The 15995-nt window shown below is 39.1% G+C and overlaps 1 protein-coding gene across 2 annotated transcripts in view; it reads right to left on the bottom strand.

Annotated features, from left to right (window-relative positions):
* ASXL3 (ASXL transcriptional regulator 3) overlaps window positions 1-15159 on the bottom strand; it is a 185328-nt gene extending 170169 nt beyond the window's left edge. For both annotated transcript variants that reach the window (XM_058556962.1, XM_058556964.1), the window contains exon 1: window positions 15023-15159. Coding sequence is in view for 1 of the 2 variants with exons in the window: in XM_058556964.1 (XP_058412947.1) it covers window positions 15023-15076 (54 nt within the window). In the remaining variant the exon portion in view is untranslated. The remainder of the gene's footprint in view (window positions 1-15022) is intronic.
* Window positions 15160-15995: the final 836 nt, after the last annotated feature.

Here is a 15995-nt window from a genome sequence, read left to right as displayed (position 1 = left end):
AGAAATAAGGTGAATCAAACTGGCTCTTAAAAGTTTCAGGCCAGAGAAAACAAAAAACTTGCACATAATGCCTAACTTAAAGGGGCAAAGAAGCGCAACCCACCACACGTCCCCAAGGAGGAAACATGTAGGAATTATGCACCAACCTACTGACTACAACAAAACATCCAATCATTCACTAAAGACAGAGAAAGATTTTTTTTAAATAACTTAGTAGAAGACAATCTTTTTTTCTCTATAGACTCTATCCAACACAATTAAAGATATATGCACAAGGCCGGCCCCGTGGCTTAGCGGTTAAGGACGCGCGCTCCGCTGCTGGCGGCCTGGGTTCGGATCCCGGGCGCGCACCGACACACTGCTTCTCTGGCCATGCTGAGGCCGCGTCCCACATACAGCAACTAGAAGGATGTGCAGCTATGACATACAACTGTCTACTGGGGCTTTGGGGGGAAAATAAATAAATAAAATCTTCAAAAAAAAAAAAGATATATGCACAAACAGTAAAAAATTATAACAAAACACTAAATTTTATTAAAGTCCTACTGTTTGTTTCTTCATCATTCATTTTTCTGGATGACACCTTTAATGTACTTGAAGTTGCTTCTTTCCCTAAAGCTGCCTACTACTATCACCTAGCACGAAGAGAATAAGAGATAAAATTTCACAAACAGATAAAGTGGGAAGACTGGACTAAATAAGAAAGGGCCTCATTCTCCACTGCAGCTTTTAACAAATGAAAAAATGTTTAACTCGCATGAATCTTGCATTTCCTACCATGAAGCTGAGCTCAGTACATAGTGAATTCTGAAAAAAAAAAAACAGCAGAGTCATTAGCAGATTAAAAGAAAATGCAATATCTGTATTTGCTCATTGATTTTTTTTCCTGCTGATCTTCTATCCATTTCTATCTAGTCACTGGAACTTGGTTTGTGAAGATAGCATTCGCTAAAAAGTGACAAGACAGACATAAAAATTGGAGAAAGGATAAGACTAGGAGATAATTTTGTTTATGTTTGATAGTGTCTTTATTTCTTCTTCTCATTTCCTTATTAAAGATCTTGGTGGATTAAATATGTTTTTCTCTTTATACAGTAGCATCTCTGCCTAAGAGCAGACCACAAACACTAACTCTCGGTACCATCCACCTTCATCCAAACTGAAAAGGTATGGTTAAATTTTCACGAGGCTGAGAAAAAAAAAAACAAGGAGAAGGAGAAAGTTTCTAAAGCACTGTCTTTGTTTCACTTAAGCACTAGGAGAAGAGAAATGCCCCTGGATGAATAGATAAGAAGTGACAGCAATACGGTTATGATAGTCCACAGAATTCTACAGGAAATAAAGAGTCATTATCTTATGCTGATCTTATCTCAATATTCAGAGAAATGAGTGAGGATTTACACCATGGAGAAGAAAAGTTTGCTCTCTTTTGCTAAACTAACATTCTCTAAGGGTCATGCTCAATTTTGTGAAGAAAACTTGGCATTTAGACAGTGAATAAAAATATTCACTTGCATCCAAAAAGTACCTGGAAGTTTCATCCAGAATTACATATTTTGTGAATTCAGATCTTGACTTGTGTTAAACTATGTTATAAACATTATATAGAGATTATTCATATATAACACTAAAGAAACTGGTCTGAGGGAAAATAAAATAGAAACCACTCCTTGTAACTTCTAGACTCTAAATCACAAAAGTAAGTTTCAGAGGAAAGAGACCAAAGAAATCTTTAGAATCCTTGCAATGGTTGCCTTGGCTTTAACATCAAATGTAAAATGAATATCATAAAAATAATATCAGAAAGAATAAATGAGAAAGTGTCTACATTAATACGCTTAAGGTCTAGAGCTCTAAAGCTGGGCAGACATGGATTTGAAGCACTGCTCCACTACTTACTAGCTCAGCAAGTTAATTCCCTCTCTGTAGTGAAGGCAATGGCATTTATCATTTGTTTTCCCAGCATACTTTTCATCTGCCTTTTGTTGGCGCTTTTGTGTAATTTTCCTCTACTCCGTGTGATCTTGGTGTGGCAATCAATCATGTTACCTGACCTTGGCCATTACTGTTGGTGAGGGATGGGTATATCAGTCAAGTAGGACAAAATGAAGACTTCCCTGGGATTGGCATTTAAAAATAATAATAATACTAATAAGAGAGAGCGAGAGATTGATTCTTTTAATGCTAGTGTGCTAAGCTTGGAGGATGCAGGTCAGGGGTGCCAGTGACCATCTTACCTTGCCCAAGACTTGGGTTGAACCCTGCCTGCAGTAGGAAGCCAAGAAAAAACAAAGACAAAAGACAGAGAGAAAGCAAACACCTTGATGACATTCTCTAAATCTCTACATCTACTTACAACTGAAGTTGTAATTTCTCAGTTTATGCGAGCCTTTTTGGGTAAACTAGTTTGAGTTAAATTTATTTCACTTGCAACTGACAGGAACTCAACTAACAGACACTAAATCTCAATTTCTTCATTTAAAAAAAGTAGATAATATTACAATGTATCTCCTAGGTTTGCTCTTAGGATTAAACAATATAATACATATAACAAGTTAGTGCAGTGTCAGGCATATAAGTACCCAATAAGTATTAGCTCTTATTAGCCATTACTATTGGTGTTATTTTAGTAATAGTAATATTTTATGATACCAATGTACCAAGACTATTCCATCATACCAGATTCCTACACTCTCAAAAGGAGGCTATGACATCAAGCTTATAAATATTTTACTTACATGCATAAAGGAGATTATTTACTTTGCACACATTTCCAGGCTGTGTTGTAATCAATGTACTAGATAATTCTTCTCTTGGTTTGGAAGTCATAGCAAGCCTTTATAGATCATCATTGTACCTTATTAAAATTAAACATAGAGAATTTCTTTTAGGTTACTGAATTTCTACTATATTGCATAACTTTAAATTTACAGAGAAGTATTTCTTGAGCCCTAAGGGATTTTTTTTTTAATTTAATTTCGCAAAGGTCAAGGTTCATATCTTATTTCATTCATATGGCACCTAACATATTAATGGCAGGAACAGAATATTTTCCAGTGCCATTAAGCATGACGACTATCAAATTATTATCCCAAAGAAATAAAAAGTGCTAGTGGGCTAAAAGTAGACACAGACTTTCAAAATCCATCAATTGTCCAATTGATTCTTGGGAAATATGACCCTTTCTCTAGATTGTACAGTGACAATTCAGCAAAGACACAGAAATAAATCGAGAAGACATAAGTTTTAAAGTTCTACAGACGTGATGAAAACTTTTAAAGACTTAACCCTAACAGCTCTCCTGAAAAATCTTCTTTGACTCGTTCACTTTGTTCAACTACAATTAGCACTGACATCAGTATGGGCTGGTGTATTAAGCACTCAGGAAACAATTATAAACAAAAAAGTAAAACAATTAATTATAACATATTGTCACAATTACAAAGTGCTTTGGGAAGATACAAAAGCTTCTCAAAGGAAGCTGAAATCTGGAGAAAGCATAGGAATTTACCAGATAAAAAGAAGGGGAAGGGTGGGGAGAGAGGATTTTACAAAGGGAAGGAACAACATGTACAAAGTCAATGCAAAATATGGGACAGTATGATAAATTCAAAGATCTAATAGTACTTTCATATGACTGGCGTTTAGAATGCCAATGCAAAGAGAAGCAAGCAATGAAACTGGAGAATTATGCAAAAGACAAACCTGAAAGATTGTGAAACAAGTGGAACTATACTCTTAGAATAATGGGGAGCTATTAAAAAGTTTTTGAAAAAGAGGTATTTTCTATATTCCCCATTAGCAACTCCAGATTCACTCTTTACTCTTCTCCACCCAGATCTGTGACCCAATAGGCTGACATCTATGAATTTCCTCAACGGAGATCCCCTGTCCTCTGGCTTCTGGATGGGTTCAGCCAATAGAAGGTATCAAGTAGAGATCAACGAATGGAAGGAGAGAGGAGTCAGAGTATTGATGTCATGTCCCCCCTTGCAGGAGTGAGGGCTGGCAGTGGCTATGTTCCACTACCTACAGTCACAGTTTCTGTCAGGCACCCTTCTACAATCACAGCCCGCGTCACTGCAGTAACCGCTCCGTGATCTTCTTAGCTCTTCAAGTCTAAGAGTACTAACAGCTTCCTGCTGGTCATATCCCTGATTCACCCCACTCTCCCTTGTTCTTTTCTTTGGCTGTGTCCTAACTTTCTCTAATCACCCCTTTAAGATAATGCCATCTGTTTCCTACAGGAACTAAGTTGGACCCAAGGGAGTACCATGAACCAGTGATACCCTTAGTCGGACCTAAGGGGGTACCATAAACCAATTTTATCTTTAAAGAAGCAGTAATGGATGCAATAAAGGAGAATGACTCCAAGTAGAGGCAAGTCTAGAGTCAGTGAAACCAGTTACAAGGTTGTTGCAGCAATTTAACGAGAAGACGGAAACCACCAGACACTAACATTAACTGGCATCTTCTAATCTCAGACAGTGCACTCAACACATTATACACATTATCTTATTTAAATATTCCAACCATGCTTTAATGTTATTATTCCCTTTTAACAGGCAATGGAACTAAAACTAAGAGATGTTAAACAATTTGCCCAACATCAAACACATATAAGTGACAGAATTGAGACTCAAACACAAATTTACCTGGCTTTTAGGCCAATCATTAATCTGTATTCTTTCCCTAACCCATATACTGCCTGTGTCAAGGTAAATTACAGTGGAAATGGATATAAGTGTAGGATGTAAAGATAAGGACTTGAAGACTTGAAGAAAAGGAGACAAAACTGGCAGAACTCAGTGTTTACTGGATAAAAGGAAAAAAAATGCAAAAAGATATTAATGATAACAAGAAAGTTTCCAGTTTGAACAACTGTGAAGATGGTGATAGCTTTCACTGAGAGATGAAAGAAAGGGGGAATAGGCTTGCTGGGAGCAGGAGGTGGGGAAGAGATGAGGCATTCAGTTTTAATCTTGTTGACTTTATTGTTGCTACAAAAATGCAAATAGAGATGTTTCCACTATAGCACTGAAGAGGCCATATACACCTTCTCATCAGTTCCTGGCAGCTAAGGTATAGTTATAGGAACTAGAGTCTGACAATGAGATGCATCTGCCTGTGAATTTGAATCTTGAGCATGAGATGCAAAGGCAGAGCAGATTATGATACATTCATGTGATACACTGACAGCAATGGTAGTGTCCTATGTCAGCACTAAGTCACAGTGGTGACCATCAGCAGTGGTAGTGATGCCCAAAGCAATATCCCAACTAGACTATTTTTGTAGCATGACTTTGTGTGTTTTTGCTGTCCAGCCTCTATTGATCCCTGCCTAATCTTCCAGCCTGGTTTTTCAGATGCTCCGTGATGATTATATGAACTATGTTATGGCCTCCAAAAAACTCCTTTTCTACTTGGTAATAAGAATTGTTTTCTGTTGCTTGCAACCCATCATTCTGACTGATAAAGCCAACACATTCACTGCTGTATTCTGTTCAGTATTATGGGAGTCCTTTCTGCATTGTTCTTAAATCATTTCCAACCCATAAGCCAGATATGCTAAATCTGCTAGATCCTGAGGGAACTCTTAGAAGATTTCAAAGAATTCATGGCCTGGTGGGGATACAATGCAATAAGTAAATTCTATACCACAATATGATTAAAATTTTAAAGCATAAAAAAGGCAACAATATACTCTAATAAAAAAAAAAGAAAGAAAAAGAAAAAAAAAGCATACTCTAGGTACCAAGAGGAATAAAGACAAATCCACCCACAAATATTTAACACAGAGTATTAAAACTCCAGAACTTTAAGGATAAAGAGAAGATGTAACAACTCTCAGATACAAAAAGCATATCACCTCTTAAAAAATAACAAACTCACCACAGACAAAGTATCACAAAGGTATCACAACCATTGATGCAAGAACATAACGAAGAAACATTTCCAAAGTACTAAGGGTAAACAATTGTCAACTGAGACTTCTATAACTAGCTAAATTACCACTCAAAGGTGAGGGCAACATGGGATCTCTTAGTTTTTCCCACCAAGTTTTTCCACTTTTTTATTTTTAATGAAGGATGTGCTGAGCTTTGTGAAGAGATCTCTCTTTTAATTGTAATACAGATATTTGGGGAATAACGCTTTCTAAAAGCTGCTCTTGATCACTTTTACACACCCAATCTTGACTGCATTCAGATTAAATTTATGAGGATAGAAAGGATTTAGGGAGAGGGTATGGATGACTGGGAGAGGTAGTGGCCATTGCTCGCTCTTTTCTTTTTTAATTCTTATAATTTCATGTGAGTCTATAATTAACTCAAAATACAAAAGTTTAATAAAAAAGTTTTTTTAAGGGATGGGCAAAACGAAAACATTTTGGATATACAAAGACTGTTTATGAACCCAGAGACTCGCACTTTAAAAAAAAAAAAAAAAAAGCTGTTAAGTAAGCAATTCAGAAAGAAGGGGGAGTGTGATATAAGAAATAAAGTTGAGCACAGAAGTTGATAAAATATGTTGATAAATTTAATTAACTATCTACTGCTAAAGATACTTTGTTGTGTTTTTAAAAGAATAAAAAATAAATCTAAGGCTGTAAAAATTGCTACAAGATGGGAAGGTTAGGGTGATGTACAATGGACAGAACAAATTCTAAAGTCTACATATTAGGGGAAACAATCATATACCACTTATAAAAAAGTGTTGCCAATATTGAAAAGGGCTTCCCATGACCTTTTGGACTTTCACTTACAGGCAGTCACAAAAGTTTTTAAGCAGAGGAATGATTCAGTAAGATCAGATCTGTTCTAGAAAGATAAACACAGTTCAGTAAGTAAGATTTGGAAAAGAAATTAGAGACAAAAGGAGTTGGAAGGTCAGAACGAAGTAAAATATAGTGAATGAAAAGAGGAGTGAACTGTGAGCTATATTTAGAAGACAGAATTTACTACTTTCCACAGACACCATGTGTTCAGGTACACACAGATAAGTTCCCGCCAAACAGGAATGCTATCACCTTCCTCTTTATGTGCCCAATGAATGACACCTTTGTGGGAGGTATCCCATAAGTGTTTAACTTAACTGGATAAATTTCATTTGAAATGTCCATAATACATAGAGATAAACAATAAGAGTTGTTAATATAAATCTGAAATTTAGGGGAAAGATCAAGGCTGGAGTCCTCATCATGGGAGAACTGCCATTGGGGTTGGTGAGACTACCAAAGGAAGGGGGACAATGAGTCTAAAAAGGAGGGAGGTAGGCAGAATTCGGAGATATATGAACACTAAAGGGGAAACTGAGAGGAGAAGGAGACCCTCAAGCAAGCAGGAAAGAGTAAGAAGAGTGATGAGAAGAGAAAAAGGAGAACATCAAAGAAGTTTGATATAAGACGTTTTAATTGAATTTCTAGAATTGATTTAAAAGAGACAAGAAATTAAACTAAACAGAAAGGATTTAGAAAAGACATTAAGACAATTTCTGATTGCAAGGTTTTAAAGATATTATAACATATTTTAAAGGCAGGAGATTTTCTTATAAATACTTTTTAAAATAAGAGAGTATCTGTTGTGTGTGGATAGGGGGAAGGGGAGGGAGCGGGGGTATTGGAGGGTCATACAGAGTCCTGATGGTCCAGACAGTGCCTTAGTTCTGCAGCCATGTCAACAAGGTTTGGATATATGTACAAATTACATACGTAGTCCTTTATTTTTTACATTAAAAAAAAAAAAACCCTAAGAATAACCAACAGCCTCACTATATCAAGTCTTTGCTCTGACTGAACTGGAAAAGAAGCCCAAAGATCCAATCTCAATTTCTAATTCCTCGAAATTATTAAAATAGGTTCTAATACATTATAGTTAAAATCTTGGAAATGCCATCTGTCTTCTGAATAAGGTGAAGTGGGTCCACCCTATTCCCTTCTTAAAGTCATAAAAAATATATTCAGAAATCAATTAATGTACAACTAAAGAAGAATAGAACACTTGCCAAAAAATACCAATTGTGGAATTATTTTAAAAGTTATCATCTAGTTTTTCATGGATTAATTTATGTTAAAGATATGCAAACTAAACCCAGAGTAAATAACTGCATCATAAAGTAAATTATACATCTATATACTTAGAAAAAATCTTACAGTTTCTAAGCTTGTCCACTAAGTATAAAACGTACTGCCTTGGAGAATCCTTCAGGTTCTAAAGTTCCACCAAAGCTAACATCTTGGATGGCATTTAAGTTATATATTTCAGCTATTAAAGTCAATGTTCTGACAAGCCCTTTGGCTCTAACCCCAGGGCATGAATTTGCCCTAAAACTGCATAAGAATGTGTCAGAGGGCTATATGTCAATCAACCAGGAGAAGTGCCTATTCCCAATTTAGTGTTGTCAGTTGCTGACATTAAAACCAGCAACAGTTAATTGTTACCACTTCAAGTGGGAATACTGAGGGAAGAGGAGAGGTAGGTGTCTAAGTTCAGGCTGATAAAGCTGTTAATTGCTACCCTTTTATGTAGATTTGTTTAATAATGAAAACAATGTGGGTAATCATATAATGTTTCTATTTGTTCCCCAAGGGCTCTTCAGGGAAAGTCTTAGTCCCGGCTAGATTTCCACAGCTACACCAACTGTGCAGGGACAAAAGCAGAACAATCAAGGCACTCAGTGCTGGCAAATAGCTGAAAGTGGTTCTATAGAGATGCCCCTCCTCCCAGCCCCATCAGGAAGGAGCCTGCATCTGCTACTCACGACCTTTGGGGGCTGAGGGAGATTTTAAATTATAAATTAATAATAATAATAACAACTTCATGCAGACTTTTGATGCTTAAAGAAAAAGAAATGAAAAGCAGGCAATCTGAAAGGCAGAGAATGAGTCTGATGTAGGCTGAATCTTCCCTATGCCTCCATGCAACAAATCAGTTAAATCCACATCAGTTAAAATGCCTGTACTATTTTTAAAAAATCAGAAAGACAGCACAGAATTTTTAAAAGGTCCTGGTCCAGCCCTGCTCCTTACAGACAGGGTGATGATATTGGGCACATCATTAAACCACACACTCGGAGACTGAGTTACTGAGGTAACCCTAGCTACCTACTGATCTCAAGAGAGTAGTTTAGAAAACAGAGTGCTCTGTGTATGTTTTCTACAAATGTAATGTATATTATTACTTACTGATGTTTACTTTGCCTCATTTGGCAAAGGATATGGGACAGAACAAAGTTGTGTTATTTAATATAAAATATTTCTAACATCAATTTTGTTTTCAGACTCTATTACCAAGTAATGGAAGCATTCAGAGACCAGACCCCTGGTATCCCCTCTCTATAAGGATATTTATTTTGTTTTGCGTGTGTGTGTGTGTGTTTTGAATTCTCTTTTTACTACCATCTCCCCCACCAGCTCCATGCTACAATTTACAAGGTCCAACTGCCTTAAAATGACTTTCAAATCCCTAGCCACAATTTAATATTCAACTTTATTGCAGTGCTTACCCACTCAAGTCGTCTGACATTTCTAGATTTGTCTGCTCATGGCCCCCTGAACCCATCGTCTTGCCTGACACTACACCTTTGCCCATGCCGTTCTCTCTCTCTCCTTAGAATGTTCTCTTCTCATCACCTGTTTAATCTTACTCATGTTTCAAGGACAAACCAAGTTTCACCTAATCCATTAAGCCTTCTACAATCACCACATACCATACAGCTTCTCCCTTCTGTAAATCTGTAAACTAGCACCTGTCTGATCATTCATGTGACACCTACAGATGGTGTCTGCTCAGCCACCCCCCAGTTTTTCTTGTCTCCTCTACTGAACTCTACACTCCTTGAGGATATATATTTGTATCCTCCCCAGCATCTGTAAGAGCTCTCAAAATGTTTAGGGACCATACTTTACATTTCCAATGCATTTCAGTGAAGTGATTAAAATACTACATTATTAAATATTAAATTTAATTACTTTATAAGTTAGCTTTTCTGTGGTGAAATTCCTTTACAAGTGTAACTCTACATGTCTAAAAGCTACAGTATGCCAAGAAAAGGCCATTTCTGCCATCCAAGGAATCATCTGCTACCAAAGAATTTGTCAAAGAAGAGAAAAACTTAAGAAACAATCAATTCTTAAAATTCTCTTTCATGTCAGCAGGAAATAAAAAATTAACAATCTAAACGCTAGGCCTAAGTTCACACTTCTCATTATTTCAAACACGTTTGTTTCCCACTTGAAACTCATTTTTTTTTAAATAGGCATAGAGATTGCTGAACTCTTTCCCATCTTTCAAACTGCAAAATGAAAATTTAGGTTCTATATCTGAAAAAACAGATGATGAGACACAGACAGAAAGAGATGATGCTATCTCTGTGTAGATCAGAGAAAACAGCTGAATCAAACCAAGTGAAATGTAACAGATTGAAAATAAAACTCCATTTGCCAAGTACGTTAGCCAGGCTTGTAAGCCAATGAGCATTGTCACAATTATGCTCATGCGTCCCTTTGGGGCTTACCCCAAATCACAAGTCAAAATGTTCTCAACTATTAAGGCGTGATCATAACCTAAAACCCAAGCACCACCAGCAAAATGAGAAAATGCCAACGCTCTCCCCTCCATCCTCATGATTATCATTCCTGAAAAATTATACTTTTTTCTAAAATACAAAGGTAAGGCAACTAGTAAATTAACAATTGTGAATTATTTTCTATCTTAACAGCTACCAATACTATTCAGCTTCATTTTATAGAAATCTTACCAGTTTATTTAAGATATAATGCATTATACAAGTGAATTTTCTCTGTGCAAAAGATTCGCACAGACTTCCTTTAATAAATTCCCTACTTAATATTTAATACAATCTGATTTACAAAATTTCAATTTACTTAAAACCTTCAGTAAACCTGCTATGGCATAAAGCGATATGTGCCTGTTTTCTCCCAACAATGAGGCAAATTTGCCATTAAAATTTTTTTTTCCAAAGGTCACCTTGAACTACCCCCCCCCCAAAAAAAACCACCCACTGATATTCATTATCTGTGTGAATGTATCTTAAACCACAAGCAAATAAATCAGCCATGTTACCAAGCACAAAGCTACTGAAGATTGTTAAGATTTATTTTCAGGTGCCACTGAGACCAAACAAAGATTGTAAGGAATGAAACAAATAGAAGGAAACTCGGGCAACAAATTAATACATTGAACCATTATCTTAACAGCAGCATTCCCTATAGAACAAAGTGATGAAACTATCAAAAAGCACTTCTCAAAGCAACAACATTTTTGCATGTCAAAAAAAAAAAATTAACCTAGAATAAATATATAAATAACAGTATGTTCTGTGTTAAGCCAGTAACAAAGAAACCTCTTAGTGCAGTAAAACAAAGTCCTGTCAAATCCCCATTTTTTACAAAGAAACATGAAGATCCTTTCACAATGGTTTAAACTGTATTTATAGTAACAGAGTGAAGACTTGAGATAAAAGTCAAAAGGATTAAAGTCAAAGCCCCAGCTCGACATGAGTTATAATTTTGATTTTTATTCTTATTGTGGTCTACAAATATTAAGACAGAAGATACTTCCATGTGATTGTGAGATCCTCTGAGACTCTATAACCTTAGAAGAGCAGATAAAACAGATGAAAATGCATCTGGTTTGGGAGCAGACTCCATATTAAATGGCAATGCGCAAAGTAACCACCACAACTGCAGAGGGCCGAGGGGGAGGGGAGGAGGCTGAGGGCTGAAATTTCTGCAACTGATGCAGGGCAGAAAGAAAGAAAAAAAAAGATACTGTTTTAAAACAGCAGCCTGTTAATAATCACTGCATTCCTGAAAATACAGGGACATTATACCACTATTTCTTCTTTCCTAAGCCAAGCAAGCCCATCACATACAAACATTACAGACTTCTGTGAGCAAATTGGTAGAGCTGGGGAGCTGCATCTCTATCTAAAACCAAATCCCTGGAGTTGTCACTCAGGGTTTACAGATTTGGAGACCATACACTCTTCTCACAAAGAAAGAAAACAAAAATTCTGTTGTCGACTGGAAGCTCTTAGTTACTCTAGAAAGAATTGCTCTTCTTCCATACACATTTTTCTTAAAAATGAATGCAAAGCTACATTTAAACATAAGCTTTGGTCACAGTTCAAAAAATCTATTTTGCATTTCCTCTGCCCTGATATCCTCTTGTTCAAGATAATCACACACCCACACACACTCCAGTAGGAAATATATATATATATATATATATACACGCTGTATGAATTGGAAGGTTATTCTTAACGTTAATTTAGATACTCTCTCTTTAGTTCATATATTGCAAGAACCACATGCTGAGTTGCGTATTTTCAGTCCATTCTTAGTTTTTACTTTTAAAATTAGACACTTGGTTTAACATTTGAGGGAGAAAAGGCAAAAAGTCCTTAACCACCACCACCACAGCAAAATCAACAGAGGCAGTGTAAAATATGTAATGATAGTATTTATATCACAGAAATGCTAAAAAAGAAAAAAAAGGCATTCCTTTTTCATTGAGTGTAAATTAATACTATCAATTATAAGAGTAAAAATGTTTTTCATGCAAGTTTGGAAGAGAGTTGAAGTCTATATGCATTTATGTAATCATAAGGAAACACGAAAAAATGTCACTATTACCCAAATGGATCTGTTTCTCCTTTATTCACAAAATAAGAATGACCACAGTCACTTTTACAAATCACAAATTTCTGAAAAAAATATTTCCAGTACAATTACTTGCTCTTTTATTCAGTATTTTATTTCAACGGTCACATTTTGAATACATACACATTTGTACAACTACCATGGGAAAAATAACTTGAACCAAATTGAAAAATTACCATAACTACTAGTTCAATATGTCTGGTTAAAATAGAGACATCTGGTCTATCATTAATTCTTTTGTGTTGATGACTCCTAGTGTGTCTTTTCCCATCAATGAACTTTGTAAGAGGAAAACGCAACTTTTACCAAAAAAACTGTGACTCAGAAATCTATTTCAAGATTTATCTATACCAATATATTATGATTAGATCAAATAAAGCACAGTATTTTCAAGGATAGTAACATACACTGACTGAATACAAATGGTTAGCTTTAAATGCCATCAGAATAACATTACTTATCAAATAATTCTCTCCAGGCAGATATGGCTAATTCACAAATCTTTATTTAAAAATATTTATAAATCAACTCATTTTTCAGTTGTTTAAAACACATACACTGAAGTTCTATAATACTACTTAATTGCCAGTCCAAGAAACCTGAATAATGCATTTTCAGAAGTCTTGCACACCCCCACACAATTCTGAATTAATGGCTGGGCAAACAATAAGTAATGGACTATGCTCTAGCAAAAATTCAGTGATAACATCAACCTGGCATCTACTTAACACTTACTGCTTACTTTTCACATAGTCCTCACAAATAAATTTCCTCTCCCAGATGCAATTCATTAGAGAATGACTATCACCTGCCCATTCATCCACAGAGAGTGAGTGGTTTCCAGATTAACACAATCACAGATGAGGGGAGAAATCATACCATACACTATTACAAATTAGCAGATGAAGTAAAGGGGCCTGGCCGCTTCTGAAACCAGTAACTATATTGCAATTCAAAAAAAAAGACTTTTGCCACTTCTTTGCAGGGCAATAGGGCCAATTATCTAAAACCCTTTGCTAGAATCCAGAGACATACCAGCAAGGCCCTTCAACCCAACTCAGATAATTACTTTTGACAAATGTTCTTGAGCATGATGTAGTTATTCAAAAGCTTTAAAAAAAAGAAGAAAAAAAGGACCACAGTTATAGTAAAACAATCTTTACAAAGTCAAGCCAATAACGTGTCCTGGGGTCTTCCCCTGCCTCCCCCCCGTTGCATGCAGTCTGCTTTCTTTCGGCCAATTTATAACATACAGTAAGTTGGCAAATAAATATTTAATTTATGCAGCCGAAACCCTGAAAGGCTGAGCTTCAAACGTTAATGCCTTGCATTCCCGTGAGACACACTGTACAGAAATATCCTTTAAAAAATCCATTTACAGCTGTCCTTTAAAAGAAGATGATAAAAAAAAGAAAAACCCACGCATACACATGCATCAAACCAAAGACGCCGACGCCCCTCTGCCAACCAGCATTTCTATAGAGACATTCTTTCGATGATTAAAACGTTAAGCTCCAAAAGGTTAAAGAAAAGGAAAAGCAGTCAAGTAACACCGCCCAGGAAGCCTGCAGTAACACATACCTAGCTGTACACTCTTAATAACCTCCCACTACAAATGACACCGAACCAACTTCACCAAACACACACACACACACCCCGACACACTCACAAATTGCACACACGTGCGCAGAATGTACACACAAACATCGAGCAGAGCACAATACCTACAAATATAAAGGAACTTGATCCACACGAAACATGCACGTATCAGTGTGCATACCTAATGCACACGACACGGCACACAGACACGCAACGACCTAGCCCACATGCACACGCCCCACAAGTCCGAGTCGGACATACACTGTGCATGCACGTGTAAAATGTATGAACTCACAAACGCCGAACATACACACAGACCGTGCACAGAGAGTTATTGATGAAATTCCGGGGGGTGGAGGGGCCGGGAGGGAGTGGTAATTGCCACACAAAGGTCTCCGGAGCGGCAGAGAGGAAAGTCGAGCGGGGCCGAGCGCTCGGAAATTCACCCGTTGCGAAGGCACAGCCGAGCCCGAGAGCGAAGTACCGGGAGAAGTGTCCCGGGCGGTCCCGGGCGCGGCGGGCGCGGGGCTCCCGAGATAATCGCTGCGCCCCTCCGCGCGCGCACGCACACACACAGGGGCCCCCGGGCGAGCCCACTCCCGCAGAATAACAAAGAGCAGGAGACCGGCGAGCGGGCGGCCGCTCGGGCTGAAAGTGGCCGTCTCCACCGCCGCGGGCCGGCGCGGGGCGAGCGGCGGGGCTGGCGGGACGCGCGGGCGGCGGGCGGGGGGCGGTACGTACCAGGCGGGCAGCCTCGGCCCAGGTGCGGTCCTTCTTCTTCCTCTTGTCTTTCATGTTTGCATCTCATTGATGGTTCTGATGATGACGTGGGGGATTCCACGGGGTGCTCGGGATTCGGGCGCGGAGACAATGACCCAGTGACCCGGTGACCCGCACTCGCTCCGCGGGGGGAGGCGCGCGGGCGGCGGCGGCGGCGGGTGGGAGGGATGGAGTGAGGGGGTGGGGTGGGTGGGGGCGCGCGGGTGGCGGCGGCGGCGCGCGGCGGGCGGGCCGGGGGCGGAGGCGGCGGCGGCGGCGGCGGCGGGGCTGGGGACGGGGACGGGGGCGGGGGCGGCGCCGGCCGGGCTCGCTCGTGCGGGGCTCGCGCTGCGCCGCCGCCGCGGACGCCGCGGTGACAGCTCCGGGGATGCTCCGCTCGGCCCCGCTCACAACAATACACTCTGACGTCACGGGGAATGGCGACGCGGCCGCACACTCGCGCTCACACTCACCGCGCTCACACTCGCCCTCTCGCGCGCGCACACCCGCGCACACTCGCCGCGCGCCCCCCACTCCAGCCACGCCCTGAAACCCTCGCGAGACCCCTCTTCCTCCAACCCAGCCCCAAAAATCCACCGGGCGCTGCCGGCTCCGTGCAGGCCCCGCTCGGGCCGAAGACTGTGGACAGAGTGGCCTTTGGAACTTATGTACGAGTCCGCTCCGCAACTAGATGCTTCTGTTCTGTGCGCTTCCACTCACACACGGGCACACACGCTCTCGCACACACTCACTCCGCACTACTCCCCTCTGCTGGACTGCTTTAACCCTTTTCTGCTTGGGTGGGTGGATTCCCAGAGCTTTGTCGAAAGGGTACAAAACCAGCCTCTTACGAAGAACTAATATTGAACCTGCAACTTGACACAACGTTAAGCCACCTACATCGTCTTAAACAATGCAAAACCAAAGAGCTGTGGCCGTGGATCAATGCCATGCT

This window comes from Diceros bicornis, chromosome 16, assembly GCF_020826845.1.
Source record: "Diceros bicornis minor isolate mBicDic1 chromosome 16, mDicBic1.mat.cur, whole genome shotgun sequence".
NCBI classification, from domain to species: Eukaryota; Metazoa; Chordata; class Mammalia; order Perissodactyla; family Rhinocerotidae; genus Diceros; species Diceros bicornis.
Note: the sequence above shows the minus strand (reverse complement) of the source record. Positions and strands in the feature narration are given on the sequence as shown.